The sequence below is a fragment of the Carica papaya genome, chromosome 1, assembly GCF_054855325.1.
Source record: "Carica papaya isolate Zhongbai chromosome 1, ASM5485532v1, whole genome shotgun sequence".
In the NCBI taxonomy this organism is placed as follows: Eukaryota; Viridiplantae; Streptophyta; class Magnoliopsida; order Brassicales; family Caricaceae; genus Carica; species Carica papaya.
The window spans coordinates 30,132,270-30,151,076 of NC_142309.1; the positions used below are offsets into that span (position 1 = coordinate 30,132,270).

The window sequence follows — 18,807 nt, forward strand, 5'->3', positions numbered from 1 at the left end:
AAATTATGAAAGCGAGTAATAAGGAGTGGGTGATGATAATGCCTCTACACCGACTTCTCTTCATCTTCAATCCGCAAACCCTGTTTCAATTTCTTCTCGGGATACGTAACCATGTTTGATCCTGCTACAGAATCCACCCAATCCCATCGACTCTTTATGGATCACCTCAGACGCTCTTCTCCTCTTCCGAATTCCACTCTTAAACCTAATCCAAGTTATGCCACATATCAAAATTGGAACACTGCGGGAGCTCGATTTGTGGAGGAAGAAGAGGAGGAGTCATCCGGCGTGTCTACACCTCCTTTATGGAGGACCAGTCCGCATACCAGTCCCCATAACAGTCCGCATACCAGTCCGCATCATCGCCAAAACCACTACCGATGCCTATCACCGAAATCAAAGGCACAAGCAATTGTCAGAGGACAGAGGGAGTTGATGGAGATGGTTAGTAGAATGCCCGAGTCCTGCTACGAGCTTTCCTTGAAAGATATTGTAGAGAAGCCGATGGTGGAAACGCGACAAGAGAAGCTTGTTCAAGACGGCAAGACGTTCGATGAAAATACGCGGAGAGCGGGGGCGATGGAAAATAAGAGGAGGAATGACAAAAACTCACAGATGAAGAGAAGTGGGAGTGTAGAGAACGGGGGTTTTCTTCTGAAAATGGCGTTTCCGGCTAGCTTGGGGTCCAAGAAAACGAAGAAGAAGGTGGATTCTTCGACGGGCAAAGTTTCTCCGAGGCCTTCGGTGTCTGATGGATCAGCGAAGGGTGGAGAAAACGAGTGGTGGAAAAAGAGATTTTCTGCGTCTGTTTCTGAGAGTGAGAGTGGAGAATACAGTACTACTAACAGCGGAAGCACCAAAAGCACTGGCAGCAGCAGCGGCAGCAGCAGCAGTAACAACAGCAGGTATATCCTCATGGAAGATTTTGATGAATTACATATAATTGTCCTGATTTAGGTGAGGCATATAGTGTGATTTGTTCTGATTTCACTTTTTAGATTTTGGGTCTTAAGAAGAAACAGGGGAGGAAGAAAAATCAGATATAAATTTCAATCTTTCCTTACTGAGATCAGTTGTCACACACCCAAAACTTCGTACTCTCTGAGTTTAGTTTAAATTCTTAGAATGGTAGAAAAGAATTCACCTGTCCAAAATTTTCACTGCCTTGACATATCTATCATTCCAAACGTAATAGCAACAGGAAACAAAAACCATGGATCTAAAATGTTAAGCCTGTAAATCAATTTTACCCAACTTGTAATATTTGATTCTCGATTGTAATGCAGGCATGGCGATGGCGGTTGCTGGCCTTTTATCCGTTTTACTCATTAAACTAGTTGAATATAGAAGCTGGTTTTTCAGGGTTTGGAGTTTGCCATGTAAGTATTTATCACAATAATGTTTGGTATACAGAACTATGACAGGAAAAGAAAAACAAATTGCTGTTTATAATGAATATCTACAGACTTGGTTTCTTCTTCCTTGAATGAGAGGTGATGAGTCTTGTTTAAATTTGCAGAAAGGATTCAACTTGAGAAAATTGTGTATAATATGTAATTTATGGGTTTCTTTTTTTCTTTTGATGATGATGAATGTGGGACATTACAAGCTTATTTGATGACTGGTTTGGTCAGTCAGTGCGATAAGCCAAAATTAATTAATCAGCACAAATTCCCTGGTTTTAAGCTATAAAGAAGGTTCTTTATCAAAGGTCAACATTACTTAAATGTTTAAATTTTGTACTACTCTCAATTTGATTTTCAATATTTTTGTTATTATAATCTAAAATCTAATGATTGAAAATTCTTGATACTATCCGGTTCGATTCAATTTTAACTCTAAATAACATGAGTTTTTCAGTATTTTGAGCAAACTATTAGTGGGGTGATCTCGTAGTTCTTATTAGGGAATAGAGATGATGGGGTCGGTTCATAAATTTTGATAATATTATAATTTTTATGGGGTGAAAATGATGAATTCGGTTCATGAATTTTTTACGGGGTAGAGATACTTGGGTTGATTTATGAATTTTGGTAATCTCGTAGTTTTTATGGAGTAAAGACGATGAGTTCGATTCGTAAATTTTTTAAAGGGTGGGGTCGGTCTATGAATTTTCTTTCCTTTTGCCGCATAATTGCTTGGATGGTGAACTAGGTCGGCCTAGATGGTGAACCGCTGGGTCACATTCTGGTTCGGCTTCATTTACTTGTCAATTACGCGCTTACGAGTCAAATTTTATGTTTCATTCAACTTCTCAAAAAAAGTCAAACCATGGTCAAATATTTATGTCTACGTGTATTTCTAACATTCATACACACATATACATATAGTACGTATAAAATTAAATACACAACTTCGATGCTGCAATTGGAAGTTAGAAATTAACCGAGTATTTTAACACAATTAATCATCATTAGCAAACCAAACCATTTATCATTAAGTGTTTAACTTCATTATTTTAACACAATTAATTTGTACTTTTTATTTAGCAAAAAGAAAAATAGAACAAATAAAATTAATTTACCCGTGAATTTGATATGGTGCATAAATCATTCAAATTACCCGTTTCTGTTCTTGCTCATTTTACCCAATTCTCGTAAACATCTGGTTTTAAATTAGAAAAGAGTAAAAATCGATTAAAACTAATCCAACCGAGCATATTAATAAAAAAAAACTAATAGAATTTTATTGATTTCGGATTTATGGTTTAGGATATACGTTAATATATATATATATATATATATTTTTATCATTTCGAGTTTTGATCTTACATGTAAATTCAATTGAGTTGGTTTCTAAGGTGAATTTAATTTTTTTTTGTTTTTGGCTTGTAAAGGCTCGAGGACATACCAATGGGTCAGCGAGTCCACCGCTCACCTATTTAGAACCAAAGTAAAGCCAACTTATGGTCACCCATCAACTGAATTCTCGCGTCACAGGCTGTCACATTAACATTTGATGACAAACCCGTGATTAGGAAACTAAACGAAAAATACAATTTATTATTATTATTTTGTTCATAAAACTTTGAATTTTTATTTCTTGGAAATACCAAGTCCAAGTCGATTCCAAACAGGGAAGGCGACGCAGAGAAACTATTACCAAATGACCAAATAAATTAAACCAACGAAACCATTTCTACATACATCTATCGTAACAAAATCTGGTTATCTCTTTCTGATTCTCGTTTTCTATCTGTTCTCAGCTTTTTAGGGTTTACCTTCTCGCGGGATCCTCATCTACTCAATCTTCAAGGTTTGTCTTCGAATTCTCTGTTTCCGTCTCGTCTCTTTTTGCCCCTTTTTTTCTTCTTTGTTAAAATCTTGTTTCTTATCTGATTCTGTTTTCCGTTTGGTAATAAAACAAGATTTAAGATCAAGAAAACAGATATAATTGACTTTCTTTGGGTTTGATCCTGCAATTTAGATGGTTTTTTTCATTTTTGGTAAGTGGGTTTAAGGATATCCAGTGAAGTTTTTATCCTTGTGCCGCGTCTTTTATATACATATATATATGTATTTCTTTTTTTTTTTTTTCTGGGAAGAGTCAGGTAAATATGTTATATGGTCCAAAATCTTTTGGGGTTTACTTGATTTTGCTTTTAATTTTGATTCATCTAGCTCTCTGTTCTTTCTGAAATTTTATTCCCGGTTTTATTTGCTGGTTTCTGATGCGATCTTACGATTGTTCTGTTGAAGTAATAAAGCGCACCTCAAATTTTTCTTATTGGCTGTATTTTGAGACTGAATTGTAATACAGATTTTGCTTACAGAACGATCAGGAGTTTTGGCACTTAAAAAGAGGATCGGATAGCATGGCTAATAACGCTGCTGCCTGTGCCGAGAGGGCAACCAATGATATGTTGATCGGTCCTGACTGGGCTATCAACATTGAGCTTTGCGATATCATCAACATGGATCCTAGGTATCATTCTTTATTTTTGACAATTTTTCATACTTGGTGCATTTTTGTTGGTTTTAATGTTTTACAAGTGATGGACTTTTGGCAGCTTCGATGTGCTAGTTGTGGAATAGAGAGTTTGCTTTTCTTCATTGCATTCCTTGTTGGCAGCATGTTGTGTTAGTGATCTTGTGTAAACTGCTGGTTAATTTGAAGCCGATTCTACTGTTTCAACTGAAATTTGAGGCCGTTGTTTGAAATTTTTACAACTAAAGTTCTCTTTTTCCCATATTTGTGTGAATCTTTTTCTCGAAAGCTGTGGATCTTTGTTTTAATACCATCTTTCACTATTGGAACTTAGCATGCTTCTAAGATCAATGGAAATTTATGCCAACTTAGAGGATGAGTAGTGCTGACCTATACTTGTTTTGGTCTTGTGTCTTATTTAAAAAATAAAGGCCGATTAGGGTTTGCAAGGGAAGCCTAGGGTTTTTGCCTAGAACTCTAATGTCAAATTAAGAATGATTGAATGTGTATTCTATTGAATGTTAAAGTTCTATATATACATGTTTTCTAAAATAGATAAAAAAAACAATTAATTACATAGTGTATTTCACTGTAATGTCCTTTAATCTAATTTACATATAATATACTCTCTCTAACAAGCACTCTTGCATGGGGTTGACATTTAACTTTCTTACTAAGAAATGATATGTGATATAAAAGGACACCAACAAGGTGCTGCTGATGCTGATGTACAAAAAAAAAAGAATGCTACAAGTTAATTAGATTATAAACTAGGTCCTCTAGATCCTCATTAGAGGAGTGAATGTGTGATACTATGATGAACGTTTTGAGGTTTTTACTTGATTTCATCCTGAACTGGTATTGCAGCCAAGCAAAAGATGCAATGAAGGTACTCAAGAAGCGTCTAGGCACTAAAAATCCTAAAATACAGCTTCTGGCTCTTTTTGTAAGTATTTTTTCTTTCCTGATGTCTTTTTCATTTTTATATAGTTTTATTTGATTGTTATCCTTTCCATATCATTTCATTTTCCATTTGAACTTATGAGAATCTTGCTTTCTAGTATGGTCTCAAGTCTTCTATTAAAAAAAGGTCTCAAATCGTAAGTTACCTGGAGATCAGATAGTTTTTCTTTTGTTTCTAGACTGGGCTTGGTGACAGGTCCTTGGTTTGAGGTTTCTGGCTTGGTGCTTAACTTGTTAATGAAGAGAAAGTGTTATAGGCATTCGCAGGTTGTGACATGTCTATAAAGTTCCCAAGTGATTACCAGCTATGAAGATAATGATAAAGAAGCTTCTGAAATATATTGGTACAGGTATTGGAAACTCTAAGTAAAAACTGTGGTGACAGCGTGTTTCAGCAGATCGTGGAGCGTGATATTTTACATGATATGGTTAAAATAGTGAAAAAGAAGGTGCCTAATGTCTTTCCTCCACTTGGAACATACTTCTGTTTTTTGTATTTTCTGATACAAAGCTGTTCAGTATTGAAAATTTTTCTACTTCAATCCTGCAGCCAGACTTGAATGTCAGGGAAAAGATACTTATTTTGATAGATACGTGGCAAGAAGCTTTCGGCGGACCTAGGGGAAGGTATCCCCAGTACTATGCTGCATATAATGAACTGAGGGTAATTACTTCATTTTACCTCTGTTATTTCTTTTATTTTCCTTTTTTTTTTTTGAAAAGTTCGACATTGGGGTTTTTTCTTAGGTTGTAAATAGCTCGACACGATTGTGAGCGTGTTGGTGCATAATTTGTGCCATTAAATGTTTCCTTTTATTCCCTCAGACTGAACCTCCCTTTGCTGCAGGTATCATCGTGGCTTTATTTTTAGCATGCATGCATCATCTGCAGTGGTCTGCACTGTTTGATTTTCTAGCTTAGATCTATGATATTTTTGGAGACATGGAATTTATTAGTGAATTTGTGCAAACTATCTCTTGGCTTTTTTGTGTGTGCTAAAACATGTTATTTTGACTAAAAAAAAGAATAAGGGAGATATACGAAGGTCTGGTATAAATCGGGAGAGTCTTGTCAAAGTAGAGTGGCAAATGAGTATAGGGAAGTTAGTAATTGGTATTTTAGTACAAAATCTGGAGGTGCTTATTTTGCTGGGCTGTTTAAAAGTTTGGAGTTTTAAGAGCCAGTTTGTTGAGTTCATCACTTTTTAGGTTGATGATGGTAGATGAGTCCGCTTTGGCTGGATCTGTGCTGGGATCAACAACCTTTAGAAGGCATGACTTCTTTTTTTTTTCTTTTTTTTTGGGGGAGTCTAGATGAGTCCTGTTTCTTTCTTTGGGGTTAGAAGGACTGTTGTACGTACTTACAGGTGTAAATTTGGTGAAGGGTTTTTAATAGATATTAAAAGCTGCTTTTATAAAATAGCTGACTAAGGCTGTTGCTCTCAACAACTACATTGCAAGATGGCTTGGGCTTCCTATGCTTCTATTGCTGTTTGGTATGTAAGTTAAGAACAGTATTGGTAGTCCGGGAAATTGGTACAGATGTCTTGGAGTAGAGCTCCGGGTTCTGTCCTCTGGTATGCAGGAGCCACAGGGCACTGAATGACAAGGAACAATCTATCAGGAACTAATACTGGATGGTTTCAGCATTATCGACTTTGACTATTTCAGCTTCAATCTCCCAATGTGTATTTTTTTGAAATTTTTTAGTTGCAAGCGTTTTTAGTCTTGTGCTTTGTGTATTACTTGTGCATGCTTTTATCTGTAAATGCCTTTAAATTCTGTTTCATAACAAAGAAAAGATATAATGGAAATTTGTGATAAACAAATATTGAGAAACCACTAGTTGTTATCATCATTTTCTTTGATGTTTGGATCATAATGTAATGAATCTAACCTTCTATTTTGTTGAATGACAGGCTGCTGGAGTTGAATTTCCACCCCCAGCTGAGAATGCTGTTCCATTCTTTACTCCACCTCAGACGCAGCCAGTTGTACACCCTACTTCACCATATGAAGATGCTGCCATTCAGGCTTCTTTACAGTCAGATGCTTCTGGTCTCAGGTACTGCATAAATTAAATATAACACCTTTTTTATTACACATCACATGCATGTGTTGGACGCACATAAAACATCAATTTCACATGTGCTTCTCCAGAGAAATACTGAAGAAAGAAACTTCTTTCCTAAGAACTTTATATGCTCTTTTTTGTAGTCATGCACCTTTTTAAGGTTCTCTATAGAGGTCCTGCAGAATGTTAGATGTTGGCTCTTATTCAGCCTTTTTCTTTTGCTCAATAAATGATGATAAGATATCCAGTGATGCTCAGTGTTCTAACATAGTTAAAACTCAGTTCTATGAAAGCCTTGTCATGGTCCCCCATCCCTTCCTTCCATTATTTAGTTAATATCTTCCTTGTAGGCCAGGTTTGGAGATTTTGTTAATCACGCAACCACTACAAAATTTGTTTCCCGTTTCACTTTTCTCCTTGAAATTTGAAATTAAGAAAAAATACAGAGCTACATCAAGCCTTTGGCATAGTGGTGTTCCCCAGATGGCAAAGTTCTGTTCCACTTGAAGAATCACTGCCCTTTGCTACATAAAGAAAGAGGAATTGAGGTGGTCCTCAATTCCTTGCAAAGGGAGGATGCATTTCATTTTCTACTCTAGCCATAGCATTCTTCTTAGCTGCTTTGCTAGATGATTGCGATATTTTTTATTGAATCAGTTTCTTAGGTTAACTACACAACATTAGAAAAATTGTGAACTGATGCAATTAGATTAGATATTAAAAATTGGCCAGCTGGCTTGATTAATGTACTCGTGATATGGAATCCTTCAATTCATTAGTCCTGATTTCATATCAGTGGTCTGCCATCTGCTTGAGTTGAATTTGTGTTAACTTTTTAAGGTTTAGCTTTGTGTCTGGTGTTTTCTAATTATAGAATGATTTATGATAAAAATGGTGGAACTTCTGGTAAAGATTGAGTAGAAATTATAAAAATGGTGCTTAACTTTGGTAGTAAATTAAAAAACCTCCAAACTGTGGTATAATTTTTTGAATGATAAGGATCTTTCAAAATTCTTCTGTTTTTCTACTTGATTGGATTCTGCAATAGATGTTCCAAGTCCTTAACCACTAAACATTAGAAGCACCTGGTAGCTGGACCTGGTAGCCCACCTGGTAGCTGGACCTGTCGTGATGTCCATTCGGTTAAACCATTAAACATTAGAAGCACGCTTTTATTTTTTGCTCGTGAACATATGCTATATTAATAAATAAAATTTTCCAGCTTGGCAGAGATTCAATCTGCTCGAGGACTCGCTGATGTTTTGATGGAAATGCTTAGTGCATTGGATCCTAAGAATCCTGAGGTAAGTCTTCATTTTAACATACTCTTGGAAGATGTTAAGATGTATTTTTGGTATTTCTATTGAATGTTTTATAGACCGCATGTTTATAGACCTTTCTCCGCTGATGGGCAATATGTGCTGCATTTACTTTTATCCTCATGTTTGTAATGAGTATTATTGAGCATATGATGTAGGCTTCTTTAGATGTTTTGATGTTGTGCTTAGACCTCTTATTGACAACCTTTCTAGTTTCTGCAAGTAGCAGAGGAGAGTGAGGACCCAATTAATAACAAATATACTATGGCCAATAAAATTTAGCAGATTTTGTGTTTGGTCATTCTTTTCAACGCCAAAAATAATGGGAACACACAATTGTTTAGGAGTATGATAGGGTGAAATCAAGATATTGATAAATTGTTGTGTCAATTTTCGCCTTCTGTGGAACTTCCATAAGACTCTTTTAGGGAAGGATCTTAAACAAAGGGAAGACATTGTGGTTTTTCTTGTTTCTCCACTTTAGGTGCTGCTAAGATGCATCTTACTTACAGATAAAAGAGGGGTACTTGCTTGTCCATCGTCAACTAAATCATCATCATCATCAAGAGATAGATAACCGTCCTCTCTTCCTTGCATCCCATCTTTTTATTCCAGTCTAACTTGCAAGTTGTTGATCTTTGGGCACGAGTAGCTCATATGTCTAACTTGTCCACATTTGAAACAAACAATTTCCTTATCTTGGACGGAGTGTCAAGGGATACATGCTGTCTCGACTCATCGACCATCCTTTGATGCCTGCTGGCTTTCCTCTGTCACCCACCCTCCAGTCTTCGCCCTCTGTCTCTTCCACCACTGCCTGTCATTAAAAGTTCAAATATTATTAAAATTATAAAAAAATAAAAAATTAATTAATTTTTATGACTTAATACTATTGTACAAATAATAATTCAAATCACACTTTTTAATTAATTTTTCTGTTAAATATATATATATTATATACTCTTATGTATACAAACATATGTTTATATTCATTTATATATTGTAGTCACAATATATTAATGCCTTGTATATTATATCTAGATACATATATATTGGCTAAAATAATAATTTGGTCTGTATACTATTTATTTTTTTCAAATTAGCTATTGCCTCTATTTTGGTCTAAATTAGTTTCTGTTATTTTGTGAAGTTTTCAATTTATTTTATTACTAATTGTTGACACTGTTAATTTAGACGTTACGTGTTAAATTACTAACACATGACACCTTGGTTTGATTGTAAGTTGAATGTTATATTAGATGTCACGTATTATACGACGTGATATTTAAAAAAATTATATTTGAATCCATTCAAATAGGTCGACAAATTAAAAAAAAAAAACCATTATAAATAGTGAAGCTGTTGGTTGACCAGTCCCACCTATACCCAAAATCCCTCTTTTCTCCTCAGGACTCTACGCTTCTTTCTTCTCTACTTCTAAGCAAACCAGCGGCATCGAGGAAGAGAAGCAAACCAGCGCCACGCGACAGAGTAGCTCTCTGCAATGATGTGGGATTTTGAGTGTTTGATATATGAACCTTTCGTTTTGATACTGTATGATGGACATTTAGAGATAAAAATCTTGATATGACACCGGGGGGGGGGGTTTGTTAGATATAACATTTACGAAGTCTTAAGCATCACAAATTTTGCATTGTACAACTAGAAAATTAAAAAAAAATTCAGATATTTTATTGAATGACTGAACTTTCTCAAGGTAAAATTACAAAAGTATTTATAATGCGTTCGGATCAGTTTTTTTTCAAATAAGATTAAACTAAAAAGATACTGATAATAAAAATAGAACTACATAAAAGAATAAAATACTAAAATTAAAATCATGATAGTAGACTTCTAAGTAGTGCTAATAATTTTATATTTAAAAAATAATAATTCTAATCTTTTAAGGAAATATAAACCTAATCCATCTGCAGCAAGGGAGAAATGTGCTTTGTTCTTTTTGTAATTAGTAATTACACCATTTACTTTTTATCCAACCGAGGTTTTTCAGATAGTTTGGTAGCAGATTTGGAGATTTCAGATATCACTACCTTATGCATATCCCGAGTGTCTTGTTCTCAACTGCTTGGTAGAGAAAACAAAGGAAAACAGCCTAATGGAATAGTCATCTTTTTTGTCCTTATAATTCTGGATTTTGTGGCAGGGAGTGAAGCAAGAAGTGATTGTTGACCTTGTTGACCAATGCCAATCTTATCAGAAGCGTGTCATGCTTCTTGTGAATAATACTGTGTAAGGATTTGATCCAATATAGTTGTTGTACTGTTGGTATATTGATACTGATAGTGTTAATAGTTTCTGTGCTTTTCCTTTTTCAGGGACGAGGAACTTCTGTGTCAGGGATTGGCACTGAACGATAACCTACAGCGTGTTCTTCGTCGGCATGATGATATTGTGAAAGGTACCCCCACTGCAGCAGCAGTTACAACGGAAACTCCTGCTGTGCCACTTGTTAATGTTAATCAAGAGGAGGATGAGTCAGAAGATGATTTTGCCCAGCTGGCTCACAGGTGTACTTAAACATATGAAAATATTTTTTAGTTTCATTTTCTAAATCCATATATGTGCATGTATTTATTCATGAAAGTAGCTTAGAGTTGTATATTTGTATAATAAATTAAAGCACAAACAAAATAGATTCTAAAAATACTAAAAATAACATTTTAAAATTTTCTTGTCTTATCATTATTTTCATTAGGATCATTTTTACTATTATTCACTCCATTGTTAATTAATTTATAGTATTTTGTGCAAGAAAAGCATATAAATTTAGAAAATAAAAACTAACAAAATTTGCATGCACCAAAGGGTACTATAATCTTTCATTTGTTGCTTTTATGTACGGCCCGGATGACTGAAGCAAGCTTCTGTGGAAGAATGACTACTTTGTCTCAGTTTTCCTAAATTTTCATTTAACCAACTAGGAAATTTCTCTCTTATTTCTGAATCCGTTTCTGCAGGTCCTCAAGAGATAATTCACAGGGACTAGGCAGGAAGCCAGCCAGCACCAATGCTGAATCTGTTCGTGTTAGCCCCCTTCTTCCACCCCCACCCTCGTCGAAGAGACCGGTAAGTAGTGATGCTGGTGTAATTGACTATCTCAGTGGAGAAGCTTACAAGTGTGAAGGGTCACCTGAACCAGAGCATTCTTCTTTTGCAATTCCAACTCACTCTTTTTCCAACTCTCCATCGAGACTGCCTTCGCATGCCACCAACTCTTCTTCACCGCCAATGTTTAGTGGACAGCCTGTATATGATGAACCATCTCCCTTGAATAAATCTGCTGAGCCCCTGCCTCCAGCTCCTTGGGATACCCAGCCAAGTGGGAATCTTCCGCCCCCACCTTCCAGGTATAACCAACGGCAACAATTCTTCGAACAACAGCATGCCTTTCCTGGCAGTGCCACACAGTCAAGCAGCGGCTCTGGTTCGTCTTATGATAGTCTGGTTGGGCAAACACAGAATCTCTCTATAAATTCATCTAAACCAACAAAAGAAGTTAAACCAGAAGATGCCCTTTTCAAAGACCTGGTTGATTTTGCCAAAGCCAAATCTTCACCATCATCATCGTCTAAATCAAATAGGTCATTTTGAGAACATGTAGTTGTCACTGTGAACTATTTGAGTGGTACAGTATGCAAATATTCTTGGTTCATCAGGCTTTGCGTCAGATTGTTATATCTTCTTCCTGTTGTTAAATAAAGTGGCCTTGGACTTCGTGTTGTGGTTTGTCCATGCTGTATTTTAGCTAGTTATTTGAGGCATATTGCTTTGTTCATCTTCTTGAGTGAACGTTAAATTGTTTCTTTCATAAAAGGTGTTAGGATCTTGCTCCATTTATTTTTTAAAGGCTTTCGTTTCCCAATTAATTTGGTTATTTCTTTATTTAACTGACACTGAAGTTTTATTCGAAATTAAAGATGATTTGGGGTTGACAAATGAATTCGTAATTATTAGAAATATGTACTTTTTAATCTAAAGTTTTTGCTTAAAAAAGAAATGACATTTGAAAAAAAAAAAAAATTATATATTCAAGAAATTTTATAAATTTCAATTAATTTATCAACAATTCACACACACACATATATATATATATATATCTATGTCTATGTATATGTATACTTATTGGAAATCCATTTTTATGATTGAGATTAGTTAAAGAAGAATCAATACTCTTTATTTTAAAATATTAAAATGTCCGATTATAATAATGTGCATTATCAATACAATTGTTTAATGGTTAAACCTATTGTGTTACATTTAAAAATTACGAGTTTGAACTTTATTGACGCAAAACCTGATGAACTTAGAACATTTGCATAGTGCCCCACTCAAACAGTTCACAGTGACAATGACATGTCTCTAAATGACCTATTTGGTTTAGACGATGATGATGGTGAAGATTTGGCTTTGGCAAAATCAACCAGGTCTTTGAAAAGGGTATCTTCTGGTTTAACTTCTTTTGTTGGTTTAGATGAATTTATAGTGAGATTCTGTGTTTGCCAAATCAGACTATCATAAGAGGAACCAGAGCCGCTGCTTGACTGTGTAGCACTGCCGAGGAAGGCATGCTGTTGTTCGAAGAATTGTTGCCGTTGGTTATACCTGGAAGGTGGGGGCGGAAGATTCCCACTTGGCTGGGTATCCTTATCCTAAGGAGCTGGAGGCAGTGGCTCAACAGATTTATTCAAGGGAGACGGCTCATCATATACAGGCTGTCCACTAAACATTGGCGGTGAAGAAGAGTTGGTGGCATGCGAAGGCGGTCTCGATGGAGAGTTGGAATTGCAAAAGATGAATGCTCTGGTTCGGGTGACCCTTCACACTTGTAAGCATCTCCACTGAGATAGTCAATTACACCAGCATCACTACTTACCGGCCTCTTGGACGAATGTGGGGGTGGAAGAAGGGGGCTAACACGAACAGATTCAGCATTGGTGCTGGCTGGCAACCTGCCTCTAGTCCCTGTGAATTATCTCTTGAGGACCTGCAGAAACGGATTCAGAAATAAGAGAGAAATTTCCTAGTTGGTATCATCCAAATTCCCCAGGTGAGAAAGATGAGTTTGTTTCAAATGTGGACAGGTTGGACATATGAGCTACTCGTTGCTCAAAGACCTTATTACCTGCATGTTAAACTGGAATAAAAAGAGGGGATGCAAGGAAGATAGGACGGTTATATATCCCTTGATGATGATGATGATGATTTAGTTGATGATGGACAAGCAAGTACCTCTTTTTTTATCTAGACCTGACATCTTTTCACTTGCCTACAGTTCATTACATCATTTGGTATTTTCGGAGTACTATTTATCGAGGTTTATTCTTTTTTGTTGGGTCTTCTATGTAATTTAATGTTTTTAACGATTTAAATTGGATGGATTGTCGTAATACTCGTCACTTTATTATTAATTAGTATATATATTATCGGAATTCTTTGATATTATAGAAGAGTAGAAATTAAGATTATATTTTTGAATATCTTCACTGAATCTTTTAAATATCATGTAATATTTATCGTATGCTTTTAAGATTACTTAGTTTCGTAGATTGTTGATTAAGCTTAGATTTCTTCAATCTGATCTGATTACTCTCCCGTACAAATATATTCATGAAGTTGTAAATACTCATATTATATCTCTTCCCCATCTTCAATTTCTTGTTGACAAATTAATGTTTCTCGATCAACCAGTGTTTAGAGGCATGCTACCATATATGACAAGCATTTATTTTGTATGGTCAATTTATTGAATTTATATATATATTACCTTTCCGTAGGATGATTGTATAGTTGTAATTTAAAAAAAAAAATTATTCTATTATAATTATAGAGAAATTAATATCGAATTAGCCTATCATAATTAAGGAGAAATCACCCTAAAATTATCCTATCATAATTAGGAAAAAAAGGGCATTCGGCCATTCAATCAAAACTTTAAAAAAAAAATTTATCATCGCGATCTTAACACGATCTTGTGTCCATTATCAATAAATGCAAATACAAATTTATTATTATGAATTTGAAAGTAAAAAAAATAAAATTAATTTAATTATATTAAATATATAAATTTCTACGTATCAAACAATTAAATTTTGAGAGAAATATTTAATTATATTTGAATAAAAAATAATAATACTATTTTAAAAAATACAATTAAAGAAATGGGAGAAGAAACCAATTTTCGAGAAACATTACCGTAATATTTGATTCATTTAAAAGAAATTGAAGTAGTTGAACATATATAGACAATTAATAAGAACTTCAAGAGAACATTCTTTTACAACTTTTTTACTTAATTTTCGTTCAACGCAAGAACATGCGTTACGAGAATCGATCAACATTCAACGTTACTGATTATTCTTGTTGTTGTTATTGTTGCTCTTGTTGTTACTATTACGAAGATAATAAATCATAAATTGGTTGGCGAACCTCAATTTTTCGCAGAAAATGGTGAAGATCTTTCGTTTGATGTTTCCTCTAATGGGAGGGAATCGATCACCCGTGTTCTTCCTGCTAGTAACTGCTCTCTGCCATGCCAATTCCAGCCCTGTGACTTCAACAATCATCTTCACATCCATTGAAGCAGAAAATTAAGAGTCTGCATGAGAAATCAAGTCAGTGGGGGCTAAAGCTTTATATATGGTAGTTTTTTCTTAGGCTTGTTTAAGTTTGTAAAGAAGAGGAACCTTCCTCCCACTTTCATCCACTCGACACCAACTTCACTTAATTGTCTGTAATTAAATAGAAATGCCATCTTCTTCAATTTTTTGCCCATGGAAGACACCAAGTTTGTTTTGGACCGCTTATGTTGTCCTTTTAAGGCCACAATTTAATCCCTATGTTTGGTTTTTAGGTAGATTAATTATCAAAACATCAAGAAGCTTTGCTGCATTAAATAATTATTCCTGCCAAGTAAATAAATTTTTACCGAGCTAATCATTTCACAGTTAACATGGTAAGTTGGTATCATGTGGGTAAATGCTTCACTAAAGTTAATGCTTCATATAAGTCTCATCTGCATGAGATTAAGAAGATACATGTAAGCACCAATTTTACATGTAATATGTTAAGTTACATTCATCCTCTCTACCTTAAAAATTTTGTTTTCACCAATTTGTAATGAATATAAATCACTCTCCATGTTCTTACTATTTCCCCACTAAAGAACTCTTCTTGATAACAAAAGCTATTCATTCCAGGAAAAAAGAAAAAGGAGTTCCTGATTTAAACAGCCCTGAAGACGTCTGACAATTTGAAATCAGATTCAAAAAAATTTTAAAAGGCATGTGGTAGTTTTACGAAGGGTTCATAGATGTTCACTATCAACAAATGACAGATGCTGGTCTTAGACAAGACTTGTGGAGTAATATTTCCAGTTAAAACAATTGTTTCAAGTACAAAAGAATTGAAACAATCATTGTTTGCTCCGATTTTTTGGAATTTCTGTTGATCTTTTACCTGAATGGGAACTGCCTCCTTCAACAAGTTGGGCTTCCAAAAGCCAACATATGTTTAAAGAAGAAATGAGAAAAGAGCTTGGAAAAGGGATTTTGGTCTTCTCCATCTCTGCGGAGGACGTGAACCATCCTCATTTACAGTGAAAAAATCCTGAACCTGATATTCCCATCTTCCCTGCCAAAATACAGAGAGTATAATGACATTTGCAACCTTTTGCATATGATTTTTTAGGAAACTCAACTCAACAGGTTTGGACCAAGGCCTTACTTCGGGTCATTTAATTAGATAGTTCAATTACAAAGCTATGGAGAGAGGGAAAATTCTTTCCAAGCTATTGCAGATGTTGTAGTTTGTTAGATTTAGATCCATTTTCTACCAATGGAAACAGATTTAGCACATGGATTATTCAGAAAGCAGTGCAACACATGCATATGTCTAGTTGTTTATCAGGTCATGTAAATTGGCGATAGACTTTTACCTTTACAGCATCCTTTAGTGGTCCCCAACATTCCATGCGATTGTACTTAGGTGAGCTAGAGTGAAAGTAAACCCAAACATAAGAATCCACTAACTCAGGATGGTCTCTGAAGAGTACTGAATCTCCATGTAGCACAGCTTTTAGTACCTATCTTGCATCAGAGTACAGGAGAAAATTCAACAAAGTGTGGAAGGGAGAATGAAATTTATGCGATGATAGAAGTGGCAATGCCATCTTAGATAGCTTATTCAAGTGTTCTAATTATTGTTAAAGAGGAGCTCACCAAAGGCAATTCCTTGGAGAATATATGATATCTGAACTCAGCAGCTAGATCAAGCAGACTATTTGGGCCACTTACATAGCAGTGGATATGCAAGCACATATTTTCTTTCACTTTCTTCCACTCAGCAACCACGTCATCCTTCTTGTACCAACCTGTTAACTGTCGTCACCCGCACAAAAAACAGTCATCCTATAGAAATCAAGATATCAAATGTTTGTTAAAAACTATAACAAATGAATGAAAAGAAAATGCCCCGTGAACAAATTTCCAGTCCCATAGTTCATAGCAGTAACAGCATACCCAAATATAAGCTTAAAATTAAACAACCTTAATTTTTGAACAAAAGATGTGAAACCAACTATTCATGTGGAAGCTTTAGATTTCATTTACAAGATTAAATGCCAAATCAATAAGCAAATACGAAATATGAATTGTTACCTGATCAATGTTGATCACATTGGAGATTGTCAATGTCAAGTTAGCTGTGAAGTCACAATGTGAAAGGATGTACACTCTCGGGATAATAGTGGAATATTTCTTCAACCCCTCTCCCAAGAAAACAACCTCCAGCTTTGAAGCCTCAAAATTTGCTGGAGGACCCAGAAGCCTTACGGCCTAAGAAAATCCAATCCAAACACAGAGCATAAGAGATTGCCAAAAAAAAGAAGGCACCTGGACAACTTGAAACAATCAATCATGTTTTGAAAACAAATGACAAATACTAAATAAATTTAATAACTTATTGAGAACTATGTTAAAATCAACTTTGGACAACATTAATAACTTATGCAGGTTAAAGAAAGAGATTGCATCGGCATCAGAGATAAAAAGATGCTTTTTCAACTGAAATATTAGATGAAGAGATGAGTGAAATAAATAACAGTTCTTTCACTAGTTCATGAAAACAACAAATAGATACACAAAACAAAAAAACAAGGAGAAAAACTTATATGGAAGTGTTAAAATACAAGCATTTTGACGTGTTTTTTCTTCGCCAGTTTCCCTGATGTCCCCTAGACTTACTGTGTCAAAAATGTCAGTATATTGAAAAGTAATCATTTCTTGCTCTAGAATATATGCATGAAGTAAAAAAGGTGTTTCTAAGTTTTCTGAGTTAAGACTATACAGAAATTTATCGTTACATAGAAAGGTTTATTTCATCTTTACAATGCAAATAGTTACGTGATACACAGAGAAAAAACGTGATTGCTAATGGCTCTTTACTTATGGTAGAAATAGCACGAATCCTGCTTCTAAAAACCAAAGAAGATGGACACTTCAAAGTAGTGGGTTTTTTGGATACTATGCACACATTATCAGGGCCAAAAAGATGTAACACAATAATTAAGCACATCCATGAAGCAGGATGTATCAACAAAATTAGAAATAGCAGTGAGTAGCAGATGTAAAAATTTACCAAGAACGTGAGAAATAATGGCACATTTCATTTCCCAAGCAGTATAACAAATGAAAGTCCTAAACCCAAATTTTATATGTACTAACTAAGCAGATAAAGAAACAATCAAGTAAAATGAAACTGATGTCTAGCAAAGAATCATATTCACAACAATGCAGATACGAGGAAGAGAAAGGAGAGAAGATGAACCTCAGAAACAAGAGTATTGGTGGTAATAGAGGAGCAGTAAAGAGGCCCAACTCTGAAAGACGACTTGAAATGTGCGTTCTTGTGAGAGGGGAAGCTTAAATGCGGAGAGAGTGAAAAGAAGTGGTGATGACAGGCCATGGAAAAGACATAACCTGCTACGACGCTTGTTGTTCGTCATTTCTCACAGTCCACCATTGTAAGCTTCTCTTGATCTGGACCTTGAGATTGAGAATTGAGAGAAGTAGTAGAAGAAGAAGAAGAAGAAGAAGAAGAAGAAGAAGAGAGATGGAGAAGATGTGGAGAAGGAGAGACCATATTACTGGCTATGTGGACGGACAGGTATTGACAAAATCTGTGTCCACTCAATTTTTTGTTTTCGGATTTTCGTTGTTTGCCCAAACCGAAAGTCGTGCCACGTCAGATGCCACGTCATAGTGCCACGTCAGCAAACAGACTCAGTATTCGATAACGCCTCTTATCCGCGTCTTGGATAATGCGCTGCCGTGGCTTCTATTTTTCCTCACACACACACACACACACATATAGATATATATATATATATATATATATATATAACGAATGAATAGAAAATAAATGTAATAAACTAAAACCAGAAACTATACATAATAATATGAATATAAATAATGTTACATGTAATTTCGTAGTGGTACCCCATAACAAT

At 35.1% G+C, this 18,807-nt stretch overlaps 3 protein-coding genes across 6 annotated transcripts; 2 read left to right on the forward strand and 1 right to left on the reverse strand.

Annotated features, from left to right (window-relative positions):
* The first annotated feature begins 4 nt into the window (after window positions 1-4).
* LOC110818150 (patatin-like phospholipase domain protein) lies at window positions 5-1,567 on the forward strand. Its single transcript, XM_022046916.2, has 2 exons — window positions 5-905; window positions 1,287-1,567. The coding sequence occupies exons 1-2, from the start codon at window positions 112-114 to the stop codon at window positions 1,330-1,332; spliced, it is 840 nt and encodes a 279-aa protein (XP_021902608.1). The 5' UTR covers window positions 5-111; the 3' UTR covers window positions 1,333-1,567.
* A 1,455-nt stretch (window positions 1,568-3,022) lies between these two features.
* Window positions 3,023-12,017, forward strand: LOC110818148 (TOM1-like protein 3). 2 transcript variants are annotated; one of them, XM_088210476.1, is made up of 10 exons: window positions 3,023-3,255; window positions 3,760-3,924; window positions 4,795-4,873; window positions 5,241-5,339; window positions 5,441-5,554; window positions 6,809-6,954; window positions 8,186-8,267; window positions 10,447-10,532; window positions 10,619-10,810; window positions 11,261-12,017. In XM_088210476.1, the coding sequence occupies exons 2-10, from the start codon at window positions 3,815-3,817 to the stop codon at window positions 11,892-11,894; spliced, it is 1,542 nt and encodes a 513-aa protein (XP_088066602.1). In that variant the 5' UTR covers window positions 3,023-3,255; window positions 3,760-3,814; the 3' UTR covers window positions 11,895-12,017. The 2 variants fall into 2 exon arrangements, with proteins under 2 accessions (XP_088066602.1, XP_088066601.1); XM_088210475.1 differs by having other exon boundaries at window positions 3,773-3,924.
* Window positions 12,018-12,559: 542 nt separating this feature from the next.
* Window positions 12,560-18,452, reverse strand: LOC110818153 (STAY-GREEN-like protein). 3 transcript variants are annotated; one of them, XR_015814394.1, is made up of 7 exons: window positions 18,126-18,451; window positions 16,958-17,134; window positions 16,520-16,678; window positions 16,237-16,383; window positions 15,759-15,932; window positions 14,730-14,898; window positions 12,560-13,287 (listed from the first exon to the last, which is right to left on the reverse strand). XR_015814394.1 is itself a non-coding variant. In XM_088210478.1 (5 exons), the coding sequence occupies exons 1-5, from the start codon at window positions 18,261-18,263 to the stop codon at window positions 15,813-15,815; spliced, it is 741 nt and encodes a 246-aa protein (XP_088066604.1). In that variant the 5' UTR covers window positions 18,264-18,451; the 3' UTR covers window positions 15,591-15,812. The 3 variants fall into 3 exon arrangements, 1 of the variants encoding a protein (XP_088066604.1); XR_015814396.1 differs by lacking the exon at window positions 15,759-15,932 and having other exon boundaries at window positions 18,126-18,452; XM_088210478.1 differs by lacking the exons at window positions 12,560-13,287; window positions 14,730-14,898 and having other exon boundaries at window positions 15,591-15,932.
* Between the last annotated feature and the right edge of the window lie 355 nt (window positions 18,453-18,807).